This window comes from Tyto alba, unplaced genomic scaffold (assembly GCF_018691265.1).
Source record: "Tyto alba isolate M040663 unplaced genomic scaffold, T.alba_DEE_v4.0 Super-Scaffold_38, whole genome shotgun sequence".
Lineage (NCBI taxonomy): Eukaryota > Metazoa > Chordata > Aves > Strigiformes > Tytonidae > Tyto > Tyto alba.
Window position 1 is genome coordinate 25,966,323 of NW_024881313.1, and position 25,994 is coordinate 25,992,316.

The 25,994-nt window shown below is 38.6% G+C and overlaps 1 protein-coding gene across 4 annotated transcripts in view; it reads right to left on the bottom strand.

The window, feature by feature from the left end:
• The window catches only part of NRP1 (neuropilin 1), a 114,264-nt gene that overhangs the window by 23,268 nt on the left and 65,002 nt on the right, over nucleotides 1–25,994 (bottom strand). For all 4 annotated transcript variants that reach the window (XM_042801838.1, XM_042801840.1, XM_042801837.1 and 1 more), the window contains exons 8-11: nucleotides 10,231–10,386; nucleotides 7,281–7,425; nucleotides 5,374–5,705; nucleotides 617–761 (exon numbers count right to left, since the gene is read on the bottom strand). In XM_042801838.1, the coding sequence (XP_042657772.1) occupies nucleotides 617–761; nucleotides 5,374–5,705; nucleotides 7,281–7,425; nucleotides 10,231–10,386 (778 nt within the window). The remainder of the gene's footprint in view (nucleotides 1–616; nucleotides 762–5,373; nucleotides 5,706–7,280; nucleotides 7,426–10,230; nucleotides 10,387–25,994) is intronic.

A 25,994-nucleotide genomic window follows, 5' to 3' on the forward strand; every position in this document is an offset into this window, starting at 1 on the left:
CATGTCACGGTCCACAGATAAGTGTCTAAATTTTGCTTTTCCTGGTCTTTCATCTCCTAAATACTCTTGCAAAATTAAAGCTTGGTAAAGAACAAAGAGGCACCCTTTTCCCCCCAAAAGGAACATCACAGACACTGTCCAGACAAGTAACCATTGCCCACCATAGTGTCTGGTGTGACTTTCACAACCTTTGAAGGAGCAAGGGACATAATTGCTATATTTGGTGCAAAGCTCCCTCTGCAGTCTCAGAAAACACTTCTGCCAGGGTTGCATTATGGTAAAATAAAATTTAAGTTCCTGCCTTTTTTCTCTCTTAATAGCTCTATGCTTCTCGAAAGTATAATCACAAGGCTGCTTAAGGGAAGAGAAAACCATGTAGAGAATATCACTGTGATATAACAAAGGAATGGGAGAAATAATAATATTTGTGCCTTGGGCATATTCAGATGTCTGCAGAGAAGGAACTGATTAGGCCAAGAAACAGTGCTAATGGCAATCACGGAAGCGAGAGTCTGACATGCCGCCTGTACAGACACAGCAGTGTTCAGCAGTAGTCCAAGTAAAGAATGTATTTATGAAAATAATAAAGTGCATTCATCTCTAGCAGAGCAATTACCTTCCAATTCACAGCCCAACAGCTCCATTCGCAGCCCCAGTCCACCGTGTGTGGCTCTCTCAGGGTAGACGCGGATGAACCTTGTCGATACAGGTTCAAAAGTCCGCAATTCGGGTGTGTCATAGTTGGTGTTGCCTTCAAAAGTCTGCAAAGCATGACAAATGCCACTTGTTAAAAAAAAAAAAAAACATTTTCAACAATCATCTTTTTTCCTTCATTCTCTGATCTTTGAATTAGGTGAGCAGTAGGCCAGATTCTAACCACTTAATAAGTGTCAGGCATTCCTGTCCTAAATGAGAATGGAAAATATGTAGTTAAAGCTTTTCAGAAAAGTAATGCATTTCATTTTTCATAAACTCAGTAGCAGCCAATCCATCAGGGTCATAACAAGAGCTGAGTGTTTAATGAGACATGTTTTTAAATGACGCTCTGATCTGGGGTTTAACTGGGTGACATTTTCAACACTTCTCAGGGAAAAAAAATGGCTAAGGTGAAGATCTTGTCACCTTTTAAGTGGTTACAATAATAATCCAACTATTCAAGAGAAAATTTCAATCTGATTTCCCCCAGTGACAATTTCACAAGTTGTAGTTATTTCAAAAGGCATAAATTAAACTCCAGGAACAGTAGCTGCAAGAGTTCTTCCAGTGAGCCTGTTATTGAATAAGAATAAAAAGAAAGAAAGAAAGAAGAAAGCTGCTTCCTGACAAAACTGCAATATAATCCAACAGGGAAGGCAGGTCAGCAAATCTGCATTTCAGACAAAAATCTCTTCTCTGAGTTGCACTCTGGGTTCTTCAGCCATAATGCAGTTCTCAATGGCATTTGTTTGATACCTTCAGCTTCTCTTGTCAGTGATCTTTTGCATATAGAACAAGTTATAATCTGTACTTATAGCAACACCTCAGGTGTCTCCATAGAGATGATTAGTCCTTACAATGTATTAACTGTACAAAGAAGCAGTCCTTGCCATGAAGAGTTTATAACCCAAGATAGGCAAAAGGACTTCTTTCTGTCCTATTTTATGGTAAAAAAGGACTTCAGAATATCATCTATAGAACACTCTAAAGTACAAAATATGAAAATGTATATAACAATGAAGTAAAAGTAAAGTATTTTCAACTTTTCTTTTCTATGAATTAGTTAAATGGCAGAACATCAAAAAAAATCTTCTTTGCACTAGAATTCAAATTTGGGATTAGAAGCGCTATTATGAGATACTTCCAACTCATATCTGTGAAGCCTGAAGCCTTCTTCAGGAACAAACTACCAGATGCCCTTCAGTTTGGATGAGAACAAAACCCAACCTGCAATGAACTACCTCCTATTGATCAGGGGCAGAGAAAATAGAAGCCATGGGAAAAGCTGGCTGCATTTCCCAAGTCACAAAACCAGCATAGGTAAACCTCATTGCTGCTTGTGTTTTCAGTGCAGTCCTAAAAGCTTTGCTTGTTTTTACTGTACACCTCTGTATTATGAACCAGTGATCTGCAACCCCTTCTGGCCACTGGTTAGAGTGCCAGTCTCAAAAGCCAGTGATGAAGGCAGACTATGGCCAACTAAATTAAAAAAATAATTTCAACATTAATTCTTCTGCTCCTACTTTTTAGGGGAGATAGTACATCCAAGGAGGCTTCAAGGGGCACTGTTTGACCCGGTGTTCTGCCAGTGCTTGGAAGACAGTTGTCAAGAATTCACATGTAGATAGCCTGTCAGATCTAACTAGCATGGAATTGCTTATTACTATATTTGAATGGCAATATAGTGCAAATGATCAGAAAAGCTACCTACTGTATGAGAATGAATGCCATTTTACATGTAAAAAGTAGACAGACACATGTATCTGAGGAATCCTTGCTTCCTTTTTAATAGTAGTCTTAATAGCAACATATAATAATGAAAACTGTTTTTTAAAAGACATCAGTACTGGAGTACTGACACATAGACATTAGAATTCAATAGGCATCTAGAATTATATTGAATCATTGTTCTTTGTAGTGCAGAGCTGCCTGTGATTCAATTTTGACTGTTCATTTAAAATACTTACTGATATTATTTGTGGGGGAGGAGAGAGGAGTATACAGTAAAACTTCACTTTGTCAGTGTCTTTTATACAGGCCATGTCACAAATTGCTTTACTTTGTTCAAAGATAAGTTATAATACATAATAGCTAAACGAAAGAGAAGCTAAAGTTGTCAGAGGAAAAAAAAAAAAAGTAAATATCTTTTAAAATCAAAATAAACATAACAGAAAAATCTAAAAAAGCTGTTCCAAATGGCAGGATACTCAGAAGTTTCTTCTACCAGAATTGGTACAAGATGAATAATAAGAGGAGGTGTAAAAAATTCCCAAAAAGTGGAAGGAGGAAAGAAATATGAAAAAGAAAGATGACTTTATGGAGTAATCTTGAGCAAGTCTATGGACAGGAAATACAAATGGGATCTTGAAATGAAAATTGGGTTCTGCATGGTTGTTTGAGGATTTGTGATGTTCACTCCTTTGAGTGATTGAGTTAGGCTAAAGGGAGAAACATTCTGCACGTTCAAAAATAGCAGAAATTGGGTCAGCCAAAGAGGAAAGAGTTATGGTAGTCCTAGTGAAAGGAGCTGCAAGTATGGGTGACAAGATCATGTTGAGAAATGCGGTGATGTTTCATCCTTTGGACATATTCTGTTGTTATGTTTAGCTCGTCACTGTTCTTTCTTTTCCTAAAATGCAGTTGTTTGTTTATTGAAAGGCAAGACTTTAACCAAGTGAAACGATGTGTTTCATTTCATATAACAGGGCTGTTTCTAATCCACATTCCTGCTGTGACTCATTATAGCATGCTGTCCCATCCAGCTCCACTTACATTTAAAAATACTGCATTCCAGTATTAACATTTTAAATCCCTCAGACTCCCAAATCATGGGATTTATCTGATTCTCTTTAAAGAAAACTTGTGCTTTGGAAGAAAGTTTATTAAATGTCTTGAATTTTTGGGAAGGATTATAATTATGCCACAAGAGATTTGAATTCCAGACCTCTCCATTCCACTAATCATGAAAGTTAATTTCTGGTAGTAATGAAAGCTGAGGATGGGCTCAGTGCATTAGTTAGCACACTAGTTTTCTTGTCAAACTGCTAACTTCTGACAATAATGGCAAGTGCTTGTATTAGAAAACAGAAAGCCATGCAGCAGACGGCGCAATGCTTTGAAAGCATATGGCATTATTTTTTTCCCTCATTGAGCCACATGTAGAAGTACATGTCAAAACAGCATCTATTTTAGAAAGAAAATGGTTAGATCCCATTGTTGATTTACACTCTCTTCACACTTTATGATAAAGTCAAAACTCATGGTAACAAGAGAAAGGAGCTGACTGCGAAGGCTGAATTCATTTAATTTTAATCCCCAAAACAAATGATGAAAAGCGATGAGAAGTGAGAAAATGCAGACATATTCAGTGAGATTAAAACAGGAGGGAATGAAGTCCAATATTTACTAAATGTGCCTGGAAAAGCTACATCCATGGGCCCACTCAGATTTTCCTTTAAGGGAACACAGGTTTGTCCAATGGATGAGTCTATACAGCAAAACAGCTTTTACATCTAATTTTCAGACTAACACAGATGAGCTATGGAGCAACTCTCAGGATTCCCATCTGCCAAGCACCACACCGATTTGCCTTTTGAGGGAACATTTTAGTATAAGATTCCCTGATCATCCCAGTACTGCAGCACCTGTTTGTGAACAGGAATGTGTGTCCACTGGTTTCCTCAAGGAACAGTGTAGGGGGACTAAAAAAAGGCTGTGCCTTTTGAGACAAAAATGCACTTTGTGAGCAATGAGAGCAAAGTGGGATGGAAGACTTAACAAATGGGATTTGGGGTAAATAAGCTGAACACTCAGTGCAATTTATGCCCTGAAAAGCATACATTAAAAGACAAACCAAAATAGGTACATTCCCAGAAACTTTTCTGAGCCACACTAATTTTCTTTTCCTTGGCATCTAACCCAGCAATTCATTTGGTCCTCCCCTGTAAACATCTTGCAGTTTCTGCTGGAACCTATGAACCAGCTGCCCTTTATTCCCAAGTAACCTCCAAAATGCTTCACTAGTAACAGTACTTTTCATGTGTGGTAGGATAACATGTCAAAAACTTCATCACCTTCATTTGGAGGGACTTGGATCAGACCATTACGGAGAAACTGTGAAGCTCCCAGAACAGTCTACAGTTGGTTCAGAAATCCAACAGGTACCTCACTGAGCTAAATAACACCATTCTCATTCTAAAGATCAGACAACAAAACAAGCAAAAGAAAAGTAATTCAGTGTCTCAAATTCACTCACTGTCAGTGGAAAAACTGCACAGTAAACTACTTTTTTTGGCAGTGTTGCATATTACCATTGCATGGGATTTTTCAGTAACAAGGGGCACAGTAACAGAGGCACACCACCCTTGTCAGAAGTCTGAACTAGCTGTTGAATAAACAAAACCTTTGCCACAGAGAGATGAGAATGTCCTACAGCCAGCTTCTGCCCTCAGGCATGGGATGGTTGTCACAGCATCCCTTCTGGGTTGCTGCCCTAGAAGTCCTCCTGCTTGGCTTCATCCCAGCTGTGTGTCTTTTCTAAGGTCAGAGATAGAAGTGTAGAAATTTAATGTAAACGTTTTGTTGTTTTTGTTTTCTATTTTTTTTTTTTTTGGTGTGTGTGGTTTTATTTTTTTTTTTTTAATGCAACCTTTTTTAGTGCAGAGCTTTCCTTCTTACCTTTATCTTTTTCTTGCTGGAATCCATGATCATTTTCCAATCTGATCCATTGTTGCTATAGCCAATTTTGAATTTTTTCATGAATACTTTGTTTTCTCGGTGTTTGCCTCCTTGGACAATTATGCCCCTCACTTTTTTTTCTTCACCAAGGTCTATTTGAAGCCATTCGTTTGTATAGGGATGAGTAGTTGGTGGCAGCGCCCAACCTGAGCGGCTTGTTATGAGGCGAGCATTTTCTGGGATCCAATTTCGATCAACTTGAGTAGATGCAGTAATCTGAGAGTCGGGAATGAGCCCAGACACCATGCCAAGCATCCCAGAGCAAGGATAATCTACAGAGGAAAAAACAAATAAATGAAATAGTTAATGTGAACAAGCACAAAAACAGAAACAGTACACATCAGTCAATTCAACTATCATAAGCAATTACTTATTTCTTTCTTATATCCAAAATAATCTCTTTGGATTTGTATATAATTTTCAGTTGTTCAGACTTGCACATCCTAGTTTTGTCAGGAAGTACCAAAATACCACAAGTATTTCTGGCTTGATGGGAACCAAAAGGATCAGAAAAATGCTATTTTGTTCTTGTTTTCTATTCTTCTTGCTAAGACAAAGAGTATAGGGTCACATCTGAATTTATGAATATTTCCCTAGAGAAAACTTTCAAAATCAGCCAAAACCTGGTTGTAGATTACTTAATTTTGGTGACACTGACAATGGAAATCTTTCCTACATTCTGTAAAATATAATTTATCGCTGTACTTGAGATTTTCCTATTGTATTCCTTTAGACTCTCAGGCTTTTTCAAATGACACAGAATTTAAACAGTTGCTTCTTTTGTAGTCCCAGAAAAATATAAATTAGAAGTAGAAAAAGCTGCTAACAAGGAATGAGGATTTCCAATATAGAATGTAATAGCAGTTCTGCTGATATTACCTTCCTCTAATCTGAAAAGAGTTCATAGAATGACCTGGAATTCTATAGCACAGTAATCAGTAATCTTATTTTCCTGCTGCATGGAAACCAGTCCCAAGACTCAAGAAACACTTTAAGAGAAAAAAAATAATCCCTACAACTATTAAAAATGAGTGCCAATGAACTGTATTAAGTGCTATAAAATGACACTAGATATTTTTTAGAAAAATCAGCTTTTTAAAAAATATTAAATCATTAATATTCTCTTTAATCTATAACTTGCATTTTTGCTTTATATATAAAAACATCTCTGTTTTGTATGAGTTATAGAAAACCTAAAACTAGGAAAAAAAAGACTTCTAAAAAAATTCCTGCTTGTGCCTTTTTTTTTTTTTTCCTCAATAGTATTTTGTTGATAATGAATGCCTTTTGCTGTTACTCTGGAAAGCACTTTGTACAGTTCTTTTGGTAGCTAACTGTGTGATATAAACGAGTTATATTCCAATACTGATCACAAGTTGAAATCTGACTATATATGTCCAGTTGCTTTAATAGACTTCAGATCTATCTTTTTGTACCTTGCAATGCTTTTAAATTTAGTTATGTATGTTTGTTCCTTGGGAAACCTGCTGACAACTACCTACAAATAACAGGCATGAGAGAGAGGGACTGGAGGGTTAGGAAGGAAAAACAAGATGGGAGTTTGCAAAATATCTGTGTAGCTCAGGTATTTTGCATGGACCTGTAAAATAATTGCAAGAAAAGTAATTAAACTTCCCCCCTCTTCCCCTTCTAAAAGCTGAACTACATTCAGATAACACTGGATGTGTGGGTTTTTATGTTTTATTTTCTTTATATATATATATTTTTTACATTTGTATATTCAGGCCACAGTGCAAATAGTGAAGATGCATTTCACTGATAAAAATAAAACCCACAGCATAGGCACAACAAATTCCCTTGGTCTTAAAATCCTTCCCAAGACCTACCTGTTATCTTGCAGCCATAAACTTCAAATCTCAGTGATACTCCATTTTCCCAAGACACAGGTCTAATTCGCACAAACCGTGTTAAAACTGGTTTGGCAAAAGGTCTGTAAACAACCTCAGTGGGATTGCTATTCCCTTGAAACACCTTTGTGTGGAAAGAAAAAGTACATATTTGTTAGGCTTTCTCTTAAACGGTGTTTATAATTCTGTGTTTCACAGATAGTTACAATACAAGGTCTAACCAGGGTTGTTTTGGGGGGGTGGATGAGACAGAAGACTTCCATGGGGAACTATTTAATTAAACTCTTAACACAGTTGTTGCAGAAAGATAAGCTTTCCTTGGGGAGGAAAAAAGAAGATGTAAGGTGTTCAATGATACTAAAAAATACTTGCCACCTGCAGAGTCCCAAAACATACTGTAACACTGCAGAGCAGACCAGAAGAGCTCAGGGCCATCTTGAGAGCAGGAGCTCTCTTGAGTGCAACAAGGGTCTGTCCATTCCCTGCCTATTTTGAGGTGTTCCTAATGCCCAGATCTATACGCAGGAATGGCATACATTGGTCTTTGCCACCCAAGGACTGCCACGTCCTTGAAGAATCCCTCAGTGCCCCATTAGAGCAGTTTTATTCCTTGTATACTCATAAAATGATGCAAAAAGCTACAGAACTTCAGCACCAAATTAAAGGTTTGGATTTCAATTAGACCACATAAAAATCCTATATGGAGTTAGGATAAAATCATGTATTGTACTGCTGTCTTTGGGCTTAAGAGTTTTGCAGACTGTATCATGCAAACCTTACTTTGCTAACCTTCCATTTTTAAATCCTCTTTAGCAAGTACTAAGGCTTTCTTTCTCCTTGCATACTGAGATGGAAGTCTATTTAAAATCTATATAGCAGGCTCTAAGATTTTCTCTGCGTCCCCTGAGGCTAACAGTCAAATTAGATGAACAATGAGACTTCCAGAAGAAGGGACAGGATTGTGCTGTGCTTTCATGTTGAGGATCCTGCAGACGCACTCCTTCCTAGCAGAGCTGAAACCTTGCAATGTTCTAGTCCAAAGAAGGTGATTCAGCTTCCTGCTTCTTCCTCACTTAGAGAGGACCAGTTTCCTGTTGTTTTCCATAGATACAAACCCTTCTCCTTTTATGGAAGATGCTCCCATTTCTTATACACACTGTCTACCTTCCTGTTTGTTACTTGCAATAACTGCACTAGTTTGGAGCAGAGGCCAGCAGCGCACAGCTGTCAACTCATCAGGCTTGGTTATATCTCAAGTAATTTGATACCTAGCAAGAGATTTTAAATGGAGCTACATTTCTTTTCAGTGACTTTTTTTCTCTGGGATGACCTGCAGTAGTTTTCTCAAGGTCTGCATCTGACAGAGAAAATTAGTCTTTTCTCAAAAGTACACAGCTCCTTATATGTGGTTAGCACAACATGCGTGTGAGGCTGCCTTGAAGAGATCTGCAGCTGCTTGCTTTTGTTGTTCCTTCAGTAGCCAAGTCTCCTTAACTTTTAATTTGAATAAAGATATCAGAGGGAGACTGGTGCATAGTTTTTTCTTGTCCTGATCAACAACAAAATATTGTAATTTTAGAAACCTGATTTTTTTGTAAACCCTTTGAACAAATAACACAGGTTTAAGAAGTGTTCTCACTAATTAAGGACAGCATGTACAAGAGAATCTCATGTAAAATGCACCCTTGGAAAGTTTACAAATAGAATCTGGTAATGAATATCAGCCATGGACTGATTTTGAAAGAGGCATTTGTTCAGATTAGAGGAACCAGAGCCAGGAAACCCTGTGTCTCATACCAGTCGCAGTGTTGGCTCCTCTTGTGACTTTGGGCAAGTCAGTTATTATACCTTTATACATCATTATACAGTGCCCACATTGTGGCATTTGACCTTCTAAAGTTCCTTCTCTGTAAAACCAGGATAATACCTGTCACAGAGAAGCTTTCAGGATTCATTTTTTATTGTTTTATGAAGTGCTTCAAAGAAGAAAGATGTATGTGTTAAACACTGCTACCATTTTAATTAGATAAATGTAGTGGATTTGGCAGAGCACTTACAGATGAATCAGGGACAAACCAGTAGCCAAATATTTAGAGTGAGATATGGTTACACTGATAGAGTTTAATATTACTCAGCTCTTCTGGGTCTTCACAGAAGGGTCACAAAAAGCTATTTTGGAGGGAGGTACCACAAAACCTTTCCAGTTACATCAGCCTCTGGCAGGCTCTGGGGATGCTGCTCCTGGGCACATCCTGAGAGAGGTGGGAAGGGAGGCACAGCCTCACTGGGACTATTCATGTGAGAGTTGGAGCAAAATTGGCTTCTCAGTAATGAGCTTTATGCTCATAGTAGCGGATAATGAAGATTTTTCTTGCAAGTGTCTGAAGCTGTTTCATTGGGAGGTCACAGAGAGCAAATCCACTGATAAATGGAAAGGTGATAAAAATCTATAAGGATAGAAAGATGTGCCTAATAATCTGTCTGCATGACCCCCATCACTGAGATGCCTGGAAGTCTAACAAATTACTAATGACTTGTTAGCACACCTGCAAGATAGCATGGCTGTGCATGGGGAACTGAGGCACTGGCACACTGCATATCCAGAGCTTCACTGCAGATAAGGGACCTACATATTTTTTAAAGGTTCCCCATAATGTTTTCCTGGGAAACAGCAGTACACCACTCAAATTACTGTATGCACAAGAGACAGGGCAGCAGCTTGCACCCTTTTCAGCTGCTCTAGGCTTTGGATAAACAATTTCAGTGGCCCATTACTACTGAGACAATAGTTATCTTTTGGATTTGGGATATTGTTAATCCCGATCAACCTGGTCAACCTTATTCCTCTTTTTTTTCAACGACTGATAGTAACTAAACAGTTCAACAGCCTATTTCTTGGCCAAAGAGAGATTAAAGAGAAAAGACTTACAACAGGCTTGTTTCCCTCCTTCAGTGTAATCCAGTCCTCTCCATTGGAGCTGACATCTACACGGTATGTTTTCAGATAATATTCTTTCTTTGTTTCTTTTGAGATGGCTCCTTGGGTCCCAATTCCAGAAACAAAGCGGAGAAGGCCTAGATCTACCTGTGGTAACAAATGAATCGGGATGTGAGGACAATCAGTTCAGAGCAAAACAACACTGCAGAAGTGACACCCCCTCCACTCCCCAATGTTTTACAAAGATAATAAGTATTTTATATAAAGGAAATTGCAACATATTGTTGATAATAACATAGCCATCATGTCCTCTTTTGTAAACAGTGATATCACAGGAGATGGGAACATTTGCCTAATTAGCCAGGAGGGCTATTCACATCAGAGAATTACCTTTCCTCTGTGGGGGAGGAATGAGAGATCCCATCAGTGTGAGTGGGAGCCACCAGACTGCAGAGAAGTTACTAGAGAAGTTCCTCAAGGACCAGTCTGGTGAACAATCTTACTTAATGCTTTTATTAACTACTTTGCATAGATGCTAATGAAATTCGCTAAGGACACAAAGCTGCAAGGCATTGTCAATACAAAGGAGAGTCATGCAGTGAGAACTGAATGATCCTGAGGACCGCAGTGTTAGAAATGGGATGAGATTTAATAGTACAATATCGAAGTCATGCACTTAGGGAATGATAGCAAGAATTTTGCTAAAATCCAGGAGCTCATCACTTGCAAACAGGAGAAAAGAATCCCGTGGTGTATTAGTTAGTCACAAGATAATTACGAATCACTGTGTGATTTTGTCAGGAAAAAGGCAAATGAGTTGCTTGTACTCTATGATGTATTTGAAGAAAACAGAAAGAAACATTAGCACAAGCTCAATAATTCTGTTCCAACTGTCAAACGTAGTGAACTTTAATCATTAGAAAATAATGTAATTTTGAACTTGCTAGAGAAATAAACGGTATGGTGTGCACATGAATGCGTGCTAGAGGCCTTCTCTCTTCTTCACTCATTCTTTTTTCTCCTCCCATGAAGCTACATTGCAATCAAATGGACAAGTGATTTAGGTTAACCTTCCCCTCCCTCAGTTATTTATTTGTCACTGAGATCCCTTTCCTCATCTAGTTCATCATGTGGCATCACAGAAGATGTATTGGCATAGTTGGGAGGATGATGTGGGGTGCAGGAGTACGGCTACTCAAGTCAGTTCTGCTGGCAAAAGAAACCTTAATTCCACTGCACAAACCCAGATGCCGAATTGCTGGAACCAGGCATGAAAATTTCTCACAGCCAGGTTGGTGACCACAGCATTGAAACACCTGCCATTTCCTTACAGTCTTTCTTTAGCCATAGCAACAAATCAATTAAAATTGAACTCATCACCCTCTTTCTCTGCAGGTAGGACCTTCTCTTTGTTTCCTAAAGCAAACTATTTAATTTCAATATAAAATGACACTATTCACAAAATAGTAATCAGAGTAATTTATTCCTCTAAACTTCAGTTGTTCAGACTTTAGTAGGATAATAATAGGTTGAATTAATGCTTCTCAAGTTAATGTCCCAGGAATGTCTCAGGCTTTTTCATTATTTCCAAAGTATGCAGGATGCAGAATATATGTCTCCTGTGTCCCACAGGCATCCTTTTTCCTGGATGTATGTCATATATCCAAAGGCGCTGGAGCAGTTAAATCAACATGCTTTGCATTCTCTCTCAAAAGGCTGAAGGAAGTGCTATTGAGGACAGACTGGTTGCTCTCTCAATGCCCATGTCATATGCAAGGCATTTTGAAGTCTTGCAACACAAGAATAGCAGCCTTGTGTGTGACTGATAGAACTAGGTTTCAGGGCAAAGCCCCTGCCCCAGTTTTTAAGGCTGGTAAAGTCTATATGTAATATTTTAGCCCTTGTCTTTAGGGGTGAAATTCTGCAACATTTTGTTTTGTCGTGATAAAAAAATTCAGTCTTAAAAAAAAGATAAAAATCCCAGCACCACCTTACAAAAACAATCAAGTGATTTAAAGTAACTGGAGAGTCTCAGATGTTAGATTGTTGCAATCTGAAAGTTAATGGGGGAATCTGGGCATCATTGCGCTGAGCAATCTCAGCTTAACTTCAAATGCTCTCCAAACTGTACTCTGCTGATTGTAAAGTGTGCTGCACTGAGTTATGTCCAATACCACATTCACTTCCAGGCTGAAGTGCACTTGAAAATCTGGAAGTCTGAGGGAGTGCAGCGCTAAGTTATTTAAATGATCTGCTTCTCTTACGATTTGAAACAGCTCTTCAGTTTTGAAATGATTAGGGTCCCAAGTCTGTACCATTCCAACTGATTTGAAATGATTCTAGTAGGGGCTTTTTAATATACAGTAAGTACTTCATTGTGAATATAGTCAAGCAATGGCCTATTACAAGAGTTCTAGGTATTTGAAGGAAAGTTAAAATGTAACATCAGGGGCTTAGGGAAAAGTTTGATTAGTTGATGCTTAACCTAACAATTACAACTACCAGTCACTGACCATTCAGGCGACTCAGGCTTGTCCCATCAAAGAACTTTAGGCCCCCAAATTTTGCTTGGTCCCAAATGCTGCTATTCAATACACCCCCTTAACTCCTGGGGCACTGAATATCCTACAGCATCTATCCTACTGCCCAGAACTAAGTCCTAAACACACAGAAGATACAGCCTTCTGTTTTCATGCCTAAAACCTGGCAGAATTCAAAAGGCAGGCAGAAACTCCCCTGTTAGAAGCTAACAGCTCACTGGGAGAGAGAGAAACTCTGAGAAGACCTCTGATTTATTGCCTATAGGTAGGGAAGAGGCAACGTCATTAGTGTTCCTGGCTCTAGTAACTCTATAATACAGTAAGGGAGGAGGGAGGCATCTCTTGTTGTTAGGGAGAACATCTCTTCAAATAGATGTGCTCTCTCTGGATCAGCAAATCTTTATGTGCTTCTTGAAAACTGGAAGTGTGTCAACAGCAGTCCTCTCCTGGAGCACCTGGATGCTGATGGCTTGAGTGTTCAGCTGTGTGTCACAGCTTTAAACCCTTGCAAAACCAATCTGTAACCCCAAACCTGCCACATGCCAGGGGGTGTTTGCTCACAAGCTTATATAGTTAAAAGAACAACCTTTCTCCATCAGTGTTTTGTGAGAAAGGAGCAGTGCAAATAAGAAATGTGGACCTAAGCAGCAGAGAAGAAAGGTTAGAATTTTGAGTACTAACTCTGTGTCAGTGCAGAGGTCTGGGACAGAGGTAGAGCTTAAGACATTTTCCTCCCTTTGACAGTCTGCTGAAGTGGCCTCTGTCCATAGAGGAACTGCTCCTGTTGCAGTACAAACAGAATTGCAACACTGAGCACCCCTCTGTGGTGCCTAGGTATGTTTGTAAATCAAGCTCTAAATGTACCAATATACTCTAAGGTGATAGAAGCAAATTATGTAGAAGACTACCTTGGAAACTGCATGACACACCTTAAGGGGCTGTTAAGCTCACCTTCATTAATCACTTTGTGATGTATTTTGTTTCCTTTCTGATACCTTTTGAAACTTTGCTTTCTGTAAAATGGAAAATTGTGCATAAAACACACATTCTGAATGTCACAGGAACTGGTCAAAGTTGAAGTTCAACCATATCAACTGCTATTAACAATTGGAACCTGAAGGTACCAAAATGTAGCTCTTCTGTACCATGTTACCCAGAGGAATCACTGCAGATGGCAGTAGACTTAGTACAGCTGTGTCACCTGATAGGAATTCTTATGCTTTTTTGAGGCTTATGCTTATAGGGTCCAACTGTCTGTGTAATTTACAGTCAACTTAATATGTCCTCTCCACAGAGGTCTCCAAGTGTTAACAGGACCAGAGGTAACCCATTTATCTCAGATGCAGTGTCCTCCAGCTAGATAGTAATACAAGTCTTTAACAACTACCTTTTTGTTTTGGCCTTCTTGTCCTTTTTGTTTCAAGAATTTGTGTTTCATGTTAAAATGAACTGTGGAGAGAGGTGGTGATGAAATACAGTACTTTTGAAGATGAACATCAAATGCATTTCCCTGCAATTATTTGACATTTAACTTTCTGCACATATGATAAACAAACATCTGGTATTTATTTTAGAGGATGCAAGCGATTTTGTAATTTATTGCATGCTGTATGGCTGTGATCTGAGGTAGGCAGCTGTCTCTAAACCTGAAGCCTTGACATTTCATTTCCATGTCCAGAGTTTCAGCTTTGACTAACTGCAGAATGTTGTTAGTTCTTTTTTCAAATTTTGTTCACTTTCAGACAGATTAAAAAGCATCTCTGTCTTGAAAAGTGATGCCCTAGGGCCTTATCCAAAAACACAGCCTTTGATAATTGCCTGTGCTGCAATGTTACCGCCTTTACTCATAAGTACAAAACTGGGAGCAGACTTGCCTATAGGAATGGGCCCCTAACTTACAAGAAATGAGGAACTTCTCAAGTGTGTATTTTTTTCCAGGAGAGAAATGTTCATGTAAAAACTGCCCCAGTTGTTCTTACTTCTAAAGTAAATTTATTTCCTACGAGAGCGTATTACAAGATGCTAGCTGTGTCTACATATGAATTATTTCCTCTCTATTTATTCTGCAATATCTTTTGGCATCCAGGAAAAATATTTTTATTGCTGTCTTACTGTCTCCAAAAAATGTGGGTGGGTGACACATTTTTAAGACATAGATATAGAAGGGGTAGCATACTCATTTTATTAGAGACCAGTTAAGGAGAAGCAAAAAGAATAACATTTAGCTCTGCACCCTGTATCATGTAGCAAATCTTAGCAAACTGCTGGATAAAGAACAACACACAACATACACAACTTGAAGTTAATACTGCTGCTTCCTGTTGTCATATATAACTATGCCATAGTATGGAACACCTTATTTTCAGAATGAAAATCTATCTTGCTAAATAAAATACAGTCATTGAGGGACCTGTAGCAAGGGAGCAGTTTTACCAGCTTTTAACACTCCTACTGTAGGTCTGTTCAACAGCCTGAGAAAATAAAGGACAAAGTGCTGGAGTTTGATTAACAACAGGAAGCTTTTTGTTGTGGGCATCTCTTGTGGCTTGAAAAGCTGTATAATCCATCACTTGACACAACATACCAAAGTAAATATTTTTAAAGAATTGTGTCATTTCCCTAGATAGCATACAGTGCTCTGAGTCAGATTAACTGTTGTGATGCTTCACTGTTCTTCTGTCAAATATTTAATTAAGCAAGAGTTGGTCTTTTTTATTAGGTGGTGTCATTGATTTGACTAGTCATGCTCTCCCATGATGTAGATACAACTATCACTTAATTCCTTTTTTTATTGAGCTTTAAGTAAAGAAGATTATAATACTAAGTATAAATGGCACAGGCTCTTGTAGAAATTCTGAAAAGTCTAATTAATTTGGTTGGAAAATTACTTCCAAAAGTCTTTGTCCTTGAAATAAGTAGTCATTACAAAAGCACAACTCTTTGATTAATGACAGGGTGTAAATATTCTTTCCAGGTTTAAGAAAATAGTTAAGGCTGTAAACCATCTCAGATCTTTGTGCAAAATTCTCAGCAATATTTGTGGCAGCTCCATAAAAAAGTGAGGAGAAAATATTGCTGTTAGTAAAATCTCTCCTGAGTCACTGAAGTCTTTCTCATTGACCTTTACATCAACATCCTGAAAGCCCCAGAATAGAAAGCAGCTAATCACATGCTCAACTTCTAGTCTGTACCTAACAACTGTCTTCAGTCAGAATGCTTTACTGAACTGATGCTTATGTGACTTGGCAAAAATGGGGAAGCATGAAAGAAAAGATGAGCAAACATTAATGCCAAAGAAATAGGAATGCTTGGCAGCAAAAAGGAAATGAACTTTCTTTAGCAGCTGAGATATTCCTCACAATCTTCACCTTCTACCCAAATCCTTTTCTGCAACAGAAAAAATGTAAGTGTAAAGATTCCCCCAACAGAAAACAAAGAATAGACTCAAAGGGTGCTATCACACTGAGATACTGAGGCTGGAATTGCAGTATTGAGTACAGTAATTTTTTTTTTTTTTTTTTTAGAAGTAGATTAACCAGTTTCTACAAGAGAAAATTTAAGATAATGATGAAAAAAGTATGACTGATGAACTCAAGAAGTAGATTTTTTTTAGAAGTAGATCCGCCAGTTTCTACAAGAGAAAATTTAAGATAATGATCAAAAAGTATGACTGATGAACATAAGAGAACCTCAGTCATCATTACTGGACTGGTTCAAGAAGGAAAAGATGCGGAAAGCCTAAGAAAAATGAAATCCAGAAACAAAAAGGAAAAAAATGAAAGAAAAAGCCTCTGTGTCTCTGACAGAGAAAAGATAATGCTTGTGTGGGCTGTGTTGCATCTGGATTCATGGCACATTCTCCCACTCTTATGTTAATTTTTTTTTGCATAAATCAGAAGCAACTAATTAAAAAAGAAATATTTAATTCTGACATGTTCTTTGAACTGGTGTTCCATCTGGTTCTGTTTGAATAGTAAAATCTGCTGTAGTTGTAAAAATTGGCAAGCAGCACTCTGGTAAAGAGAAACAAAAGAGACTCAGTACAGCAGGTTAATACACTAGCATTTCAACTTGAGACATTTCCAGAATTCAGCAAACCAAATCGCTCCAGTATGGAAACTATAAAGATCAAATGTGAAAGAGAAATGCTGTGAGTGGGCCGCGAGAAGCACTGCCACTGGTACACATTAGCTCTGTGTGATATTTTTAATGTGAGTCTTTGAAAGAGTTGGGTTTAAAAGCAAGGGCAATGCAATGCTCCCCTGAAATGGGCTCACTGTATTGTATGAAATGCATCCAGTGCACATGCAGTGATAGGGAACGATCCTTCTCCTATTCATTTGTAAGCTCCACCTTACGCATTCATGTGGGGCTCTGATGTAACATGATGATTATTCAGAAGACTCAAAAAATACCTTCTTCTTAATTTATTTTTTTTACTTGAAAACTACTTAAAACTTGAACACCAAGATACAATAAACTCTGATAACAAGGGGAGGAAATTGTAGTCGTATTGGGATTTCTATAGACTCTGGGTCTAAGTAATCAGCATCTTATGCCATTCTAACCCTCTCTGTAGCAATGAAGAGAAAGGCAGATTAACTCCCAGTGCTTTAGAAAAAGATTGTTTTACATCTTGCAGGAGCATATCTTGCTGCGAAATATTACTTCTTTAAAATGAAAACCTTTGCTTCGGCACTACATTAACTTGCAAATGGATAACCTAAGACATGTACAATGACTTGGTCAAAAAAGGAGGAATGTGAATGGCCCCTTTTCTCCAGCTAAGATACTTAGGAACCCTTGCTGAGCAATAAATGAGTCAGGAACGTAATACTTTTAATTAACGTTTTCTGAATACTTATTTGTAATTTACATTTAATTTTAAACCTGAGCTTAATCCTCTGATCTGGAATGAAGACAACTATTTAGTGCAGCTTGAATGTAACCTTCCCCAGTTTGTGTTAGAAACTATAGAAAAGGGAAACTCTATAGCAATACTTGCAGAACCACTCTTTTCTAAGAGAACGACATAATTGTAGGACTTTTTTTCCTCTAAGTGTACTGAGCAACTAATGCGCAAATGGGAAACAAGTAATCCAAAGCTTCTCTATCAGACTGCTTCACATGTGAAAAATTGGGTTTTGGGTGGAAAACACTGAGTTTTGCCTAAAAAGTTCTTCTGTAGCATTTTTTTTTTTGCCAGCTGCTGTCCTGTTAAAATCAGAGGGTATAGGCAGAAGGGCTTGATTTATAACACATTTTAGTATTTTGAATGTTAGTACAATATTACAAATGTGTAAACACACAGAAATAACCTCTGCTTCTTCCTGTTTTGCAGCATACCTATGCTAATTGAGTAGGAAGATGGTAAGTGAGGGGATGATATACTATGCAGAATTAAACCTCTACTGTCTCGCATGGCACACCTTGATGGTGTAGATAGAGCTGACTGTGCAGCCACTGTGTTCAGAGCGAGTTCCACTGAAATCATGGAAATTTGTTACACTTAGGTACTTTTGAAAATTCAGGCTTTGGGTTTTCTATAAAAAATAGCAACAAAATGAGGAAAAAGTGCCAGTGTCTAAGATTTATTACTTTTTAAGCCTAATTTCACTGGCAGTTGGAATAGGTGTATAACCCGTGTCACATAGAAATATATGTATTTTCTTGTGATCAGCTTTCTCATCTTGGAAAATCGGCACAGTCTCTTTAAATCAGTCAGTCATCCACAGAATTTTGCATTCATTTATTCTCTGTTAAATGGAACTGTCAGTTTTGTTGTACCAAAATTCAATTTTCTATTTCATACATGTTGTGTATGATGATTTTAATTTACTACTGGATCACCAAGCAAGTCACTGCTTTTTTAAAATATGAATTTCTGCTACCTTCTAGAAAAATATCAGGCAGCTGCAGTTAGATGGTGTGATGGGGGTACTGTAAATGTATGATGAAGAATGAGAGACAGAGACTATATATGCCAAGATCATTTTGCTTTTGCCTTGGTATATCCCTCATAGCTGTGAGGAAATGAACACATATAGATGAAATACTTATGAGGCTGTGATTTGGAAGACCCGCTGCTGAGAGCGGTGCACTTGTTCTGTGCCAAAGGAGGAAGGGGGACAGCAAAAGGGATGATTCACGCCAGTGACTATGGAGACAACTTCTCCCTAAGCCAGGGAGTCTGGTTGATCCCAGCTCTGCTCTTTTCTCAACAAAGCCTGCTCAGACTCCAGCCATGGGGATTTGATTTCCAGGGTTTCTTTGGCCAGCTAATGGTGCCTACTTTGTGTACCCCCACTCTGCCTCTCTAAAAGTTGCTCTATCTTCAGCTATGTAAAGAGCAAAGCTATTGATTTTTAAGTGCTGTGGCTTTTTAAAATAAACACAGGATGTATTTTCTTAGTTAAGCATATTACGAAAGGGGGGAACACTCCTATGAACAGTTAATTTGTATGGCCTGATAAAAACATTTTAGAATTATGCTGTGTTATGTCAGCCCTTCAGCCCATAGCTTGAATTTAGTATGATATGCAATAGAAGAGCCTGCTCCTGTCTCTGTTAAGGCTGAAAGCCACCTTAGTCTACAGTACAATAATCTATACCCTAAATATGTCCAGTTAAAATACACCCCGGTTTTATATGTGCTAGGACAAATTGATCTTTTCAGCAGCTTCAGAGGATCAACACCTGAAATGAGCTGGCCCGAAGTGTTCAACACAGGAGGCTGCAACAAAGAGAAAGACCAGACTACATAGGTACAGCTGGTTGTTGGAAGTTATGTGTAAACACTATTTCTCTGATGAGAAGCCAGTTGTTCCTGAAAACAGAGGAACAGAACCTCAGCTTAATGTTTGGTCAACTATGTTTTCTCTGCTAGTAGGTTTTGTTTATCAGACAGCTATGGAGTTTGCTCCGATGCTTTTTTACAGAGTTTTTTAAAATCTTGAATGAAAACATTAGAGGTAAAGAAAAATGGAAATATTTCCTTGTTGAAACATACCTTTTTTTTTTTTCTTTTCTTGTGGGAAGCAGACAAATTGTTTTCTGAAGGGCAGGTATTTACCACTTGGAAGAAATTTCATTTATCTTTCCACTTTACCTATTTTGCTACTGCTGTGAAAATGTCACCTAATGGGCAGAACAGAATTAAACTGTGACAGGAAAGCAGGATGACACAAGGACAGGGGACGCAAATAATAGCTCAGCAACAGAAAATCTGGAGCATGAATGATGAGATAGGGAAGGGCCCATAGGACTCATGAACTCTTCGGCTTCATACTACTGCACAGGTGTGGAAAGAGTGAATAAAAATGCATGATCGTCTCAGCAAAGCACTCAGCAGTACACCTATCATCTCCAGCCAAGGGTTGGCCCCATGAGAACAGAGACCTTTAGCTCAGTAACAACTCTGCTTATTATAACATGCCTCAGCTGTGCGTTCCTACCCAAGGCTGTGTTTCTAGCCACTACCCTTAGTCACTTAACTTCTAGCCTTGAGCTGTACCTCACCTGCAGTTTGACACCTGCCTAGTCTTGTAGATTAATTTATTTCTGCTGGACTCAGAAAAGTCTCCTTATGAGATACCTTCCTTCACATCTGCAGAAAGTTCTGGCTGTGGTGGAGCAGATGTGCTGCAGTGCCTGGTAGCTGGGTGGACAAGGCTGCCTCAGCCCCCACAGGGTCTGCAAGCCACCTGGGAGAGATCTCCCCTACCAAGCAGAATGGCACAAACCACTGATTTTTTGGCTTGATGGCAGTTTGAAAACCAGAAAACAATAACAAATGTTTGAGTCAAGCCAAACACATGAACGTGGTGATTGGAGGGAAAAAAAAAAAGAGAGAGAATAATAATTTTGTACGGAGTTTTTAAAGTGACTAATTTCTGTGAAAAAAAGAAGAAAGAGGAGATGTGATTTAAAAAAGCCTGTGGTATTTAGTTTAAAAACATATTTCAAGGTTTTAATTTCTTTCCCTCCTGGAACCAACTAGTGAAAGTGAGATAAATTTACAAAATTATTTTAGTAGATGCTGAATCAGTGCTTTTGCTGGACACATATTTAATTCGCTATCTCCGCTCTAAAGGGCCATCTGTCTTGCAGCCGTTGAGGGGATGTAGGGCTGGACTGGGAAGTGGATGCATAAGTAATTACAGAGTTATATACAAACTACTCAGATCTCTGCATAATGGATCCCTTGAAAGAACTGAAACTATTATAATGATTAGGCTGGTAGTGGAGGCTCGGAGGGGCTCTGCTTCTGCTGCTCCTCCATATGTTGCACGCAGGATTGCTCGAAGCCACGCAGGACTCCCCTCTGTATTAGGGTTGATACTGAAACATGTCAGAGGGAGGTAGAGAGGATTTTCTTCTAAACTGCATTTTGCACCTGCACTTCTGGAGCAATAAGGCTGCCAACGGTTTTCCTCAGTTCTCTGAGCATCTCTTCAGCCTCCCCAGAGTGATAAATCTATGGCTGGGAACTTTCTGGTACTAAAATAGCTCTTAAAGCACTTTGAATAATCAAAAAAACCTTCATACTTTGTAGGGCCCTTTTATTTCTCCCTCTCCCTCTTTTCTAATTTCAGTACTTGCCTTTGTGAAACTCCACCATTTATTCCCATGTCACAGTAAATAAAGGTATGAATGTATCCTGCTGGGTCAATTAACCCTGGTTCTGCGCTGTGTCACAGTCTGTACTTGCTGTGATTTCCAGAAAGGAATATTCTTTTGTCATTCTTTGCCCATGTGCAAAGTATGTTAAGACCGTAAGATAACTGTAACAATTTTCCACACAAAGCTAACTTTGCGTTTTGTAATTTCTGAAGCACAGTTATGAACTGTAAAATGACATGAACCAAATGCATGACTTGTGTTCTAAAGTGGTAGGGAAGACAAAGGACTGACAGTTTTTGTGCTTTCATGTCAGTGTGCTCCCTAACGATGGGCAAGCCCTGCCACAAAGCCTCTGAACTTCATCTCTCAGGCAGTCCTTCAAAGGCTAGGAGAACTGGGAGGCTGAGGTTTCCCAGGTTTCATGTTATTCTATGCAGTAATATGATGCACTTCACTGCAATATCAAACTCCAAAAGAAACAGAAATAATAAGAATAAAAATAACAGGCATTGTTGACTTGCACTTCCTTGCGCTTTCATGTGAAATATTTAGATAAGCTTTCTTGGTAAAGTCAACCTAAACAGCTGCCTGATTTAAGAATAAACCTGTTAATGAAACAAATGTGCTGTGCAGAAGCATATATAAATACTGCCTATATTTTTAAGTGAATACCTGATAAGGAAATAAGCTATGAGACAGATGAAAGGTCAAGACACCAAATGATGAACTGCAATTGTTTTCTGAAGTGCCACAGGAATAAATCTGTACTAATCTATGTACCAGTTCACATCAGCGATGCATGCTCCTGGGTTTCACTTACAAAGGAGCAAATAATGAAGAACATAGGTTACTGCAAATGTAAAGGAATGAAGACAAATGTGGAAGGAAAATTCTACCTCAGAGGTCCCTCTCATTCTGGTGAAGCAGTGTATACATAGAAGTGTTTTAAATCAATGGAAGTATATTTTCCTTGCATGGGAGAGTTAGTGTTAAATAAACAACTGATATTTCAATCAGTGGAGGTGAGGGGGATCTCCCAGGTTGCTTTTTGAGGAGGCCTATTCTTACCTATCTGGCTTTTCTCCAGATCCCTAAATGCTGCAAGATGCATAGGGAGAATTTTGCGCCAGATCAGCTCATATTCCTAGGTCTAGAGAATTAGCCTGCAAGGGTCGTAGGTGCCAAAAGGATGCATGGGGGATGAGGTGGAGACGGGCAGGCAGAGACCAGAAAGAGTGACTAGAACTGCTCCCTGTGCCAGCTTCTTGACTCCGGCTGTTTCCATGTTGTACCAGATCTGTGCCCTGCTGAGAAACCCAGCAGTACAAATTTTGGCTGGACTAGCCATTTATGTCATATTAACCAGAACTCACAATAAAGAGTTCATCTTAGTATATGGCCTTATGTCAGCTGCAGAATGACAGATAATACCTAGCCCAGAGTATAAAGTCTATTTATGTTAACCCCCTGTTAACCTTTTTTTTGAACAAATTTGAACTGGCAGGGTGTGTTTATACCAGAGTAGTGCTTTTTGTTTTATGGTTGTAAAGTTTTGATCTGATACTAGGATTCTTAAAACTGAATTTATGTTTTTTTCCAACGGCAGCTGTAATATGAACTGAAGATCTGGTGTTATTAACAAACATGCTTTGCTTTCTGGGCAAGCTGGAGGTCTTGCTCAATGTTACAGGATGAGAGAAAAATTGTGCCACCGAGAAACCATCATCCAGCTTGGCAGGAGTGTAAAGATTTGTGTTATATGCATTAGAAGAAACGTTTTGATAGAAAACATACAGATTCTGCAGTAAAAGTACCCAGAAGGTGTTGCTCCTTGTGGGTTTGAAAACCCACACCATTATGAGGATTGATGATAGCACAGGTTCACAGTGACCCTCGTAATAGGCAATCAGTCTCCCTTCAAAACCACAACACAAGTGGGTCTCGAGTGCCTTTAGCTGCCAGCACCCATCCAGCCTGGTGCTCCTCCTGGAGCTTCCCCCTGCTCTGTGCCTGTACTGCCCTGGGGGGCTGCTGGCCACCATCCATCCAAGCGTCCCCAAGGCTCCAGGGCTTCCCGTGCACAGCGGCCTGGGGCTCCTACTGAAAGGTTTCAAAAATAAGATGCAAAAAGCTCCCTAAATTTAAAGATTTTGCATGTTACTTTTTCAGATGAGTGTAAGCACAACTGCTCTTCTTAAATGGAAACATTAAATCTACTCTGTAAAAACACAATTACTGCTGCCATGGCAGAAATAAGTCGTCCCTTTTGAAGGAATGCCTTGAAAATGTAATCATAAAATCCCTGCACGTTATGGATTTCATTAACATTGTACTCCCCTAGGATTCCCAATTGCACAATAACAGGAGTTCTTTAAATTTTAAATACCACAGACAGGAACAGTTTCACTAAAACCAGATGTGAAGCCCTTGCACTGGCCTTCTTACTGGTTCTGAGTACTGAAACTGGATGGTAATTGATACCTATTAACATGTTTGTTGTTCAGATTACAGAAATGGAAACACTATACTATTTTTCCTGTGAAAGGATACGTTAATGAGGGGCAACGACTTACTTTGCAATGCCAGTTCCTTGCTCTTGATTAAGTTAAAGGGCTGGTTTTATTTTTTATTTTAAATTATTCTATTTCACACTGAAGGGCAGTCAAGTGTGTGAAATGTAAGTGTAATAAACAAGTAGGCTGAGCTTAGGGTTGAGAGCTAATAACATCCCATATGACAATAAACTGACTTCATGATTTTTTTTGGCAGCCCTTGCCTCATGCATATCTTTATTCCATTCATATTAGAAAATCCACAGACTTTATTAATGTGTTTTTAAAAAAGAAATTCAATCTGGAGTGACTGTGTTTCTGATTATGGCGTCACTCCAAATCTCAAGTTAGTCAAGCAATTTTAAAAAGCATGTTTGAGGGTAAAAACAAAATGGAGAATGCACTGTGCAGACTTATGGTGTGATTGTGCTATTGATATTTTGAATCTAAGCTTTGACATTTATTTCAAAACAAATAAGAAAAGGAATAGACGGACAGCTTTCAGTTACTGGGCCCAATAAGCAGGCGGCAGTCAGAAGAATTCAGGAGTTAATACCTTGTCAGCCACAAAGGAGCAATCTAGTTTTTCCACCAAAGACTGGGTTCCATGTCCACAGATGGAATTCATGCAAATCCATTCCTAACAACAAGCCAATACTATTTTCCTAACTCTTTGCAGCAAAATGTTCCAAAAGACATCAATGCCTCAAAGGAGACAACCATATCGCATGCCCTCTAGACGTCCTCTATAGATACCAATCTCCCTTTGCTGATACTTAACTGAGGTTTTCTGTTTCTTTTGTCTTAGCAAAAACATTAACCTTGAAGGGAGGGGTAAAAGGAAGGGAAAGGAGAACTATAATATTTCCCCTATACAAAAAAAATTATACACTAAGGAAATTAGTGTTTGAAGCTGAATTTTCAAGCTGCTTTGCCTATGTATGATTGCACATATCTCATATACATGCCACAGTTGCATACACCTATTAGCAGTTTGAAGACATTGCTACTTAACCAGCTGCAGTGTGTGTGCAGGTATGGAAACCTGCAATCATGAAAAGATTAATGAATACTGAAATACACAAAATCTTTGTCTCTCAGACAAGGGCATATAGGCAGAAACTTTCACTTGAAAACTTCCAAGTTCGGCATTGATGCATCCTTCAGACTGATTTCTGCTGTTGAATATTTTCTAGAGTTCCTGCACTGTGCAACAAAAATCCATTTACATTGTACTGTACAAAAGTAAATACTTCACATAAATGACTAGTTTACAATAGAATACAGAACAAAAGAGAACAAAGTGACCTCAGTCCTTCATACACAAGTATCTTCTTCCTTTTATAAAATATGATTTTTTTTTTTTTCAACAGGTAATTTCAGAGTATTTTATTAGATGCATGTCCTTTGTTGTTTGTCTGTAAGCTCTCATAGAGATGAACATCTGTTCCTGGGGATATTTATATAGAGGAAACATTGAATTTCAATATTTTATGCAGATAGAAACTCACAACGTGCTTACTGCCAATGGCATCAAGCCTTTGTAGAAGATGGTGGTTCACATGTGAAAGAACCCTGTTGTTGAGGTGCCTGATGGCCTGAAGTGCTTAGTACCCATCTCAAGATTGTCAATTAAGTTTAACAGGAAAGCATTTAGAACACATTTGGAAGTTTGAATTAGCAATGTCAGTGTTGAATTAAACTGTAATAAATAAGAATTAGTATCCTACTGACACAAATGGAACCAAGGATGAGTTAAACTGTTGTACCTTGTGAAAAGCCAGAGGATAGCATACTCAATCTCCAAACTAGCTTGGTTGCTTCTGCTACATAGGTTGAGTGGTAGAAATGATTCACAGTTCTTCTGAAACATGTGTTAAGCACAACTATTCAATGCAACGGATCTTCAAGCAAGACTTTGTAGGTTCAGTCTTGCAAACAAGACCCAGCTCTGCAGTGAAGGCTGCTACAGCCTAGTTCTGTCATGAAGTCTGCCTTGGGGACGCCAGTCTCTCCACTTGGGCACTGGGCAGTGGAAGAG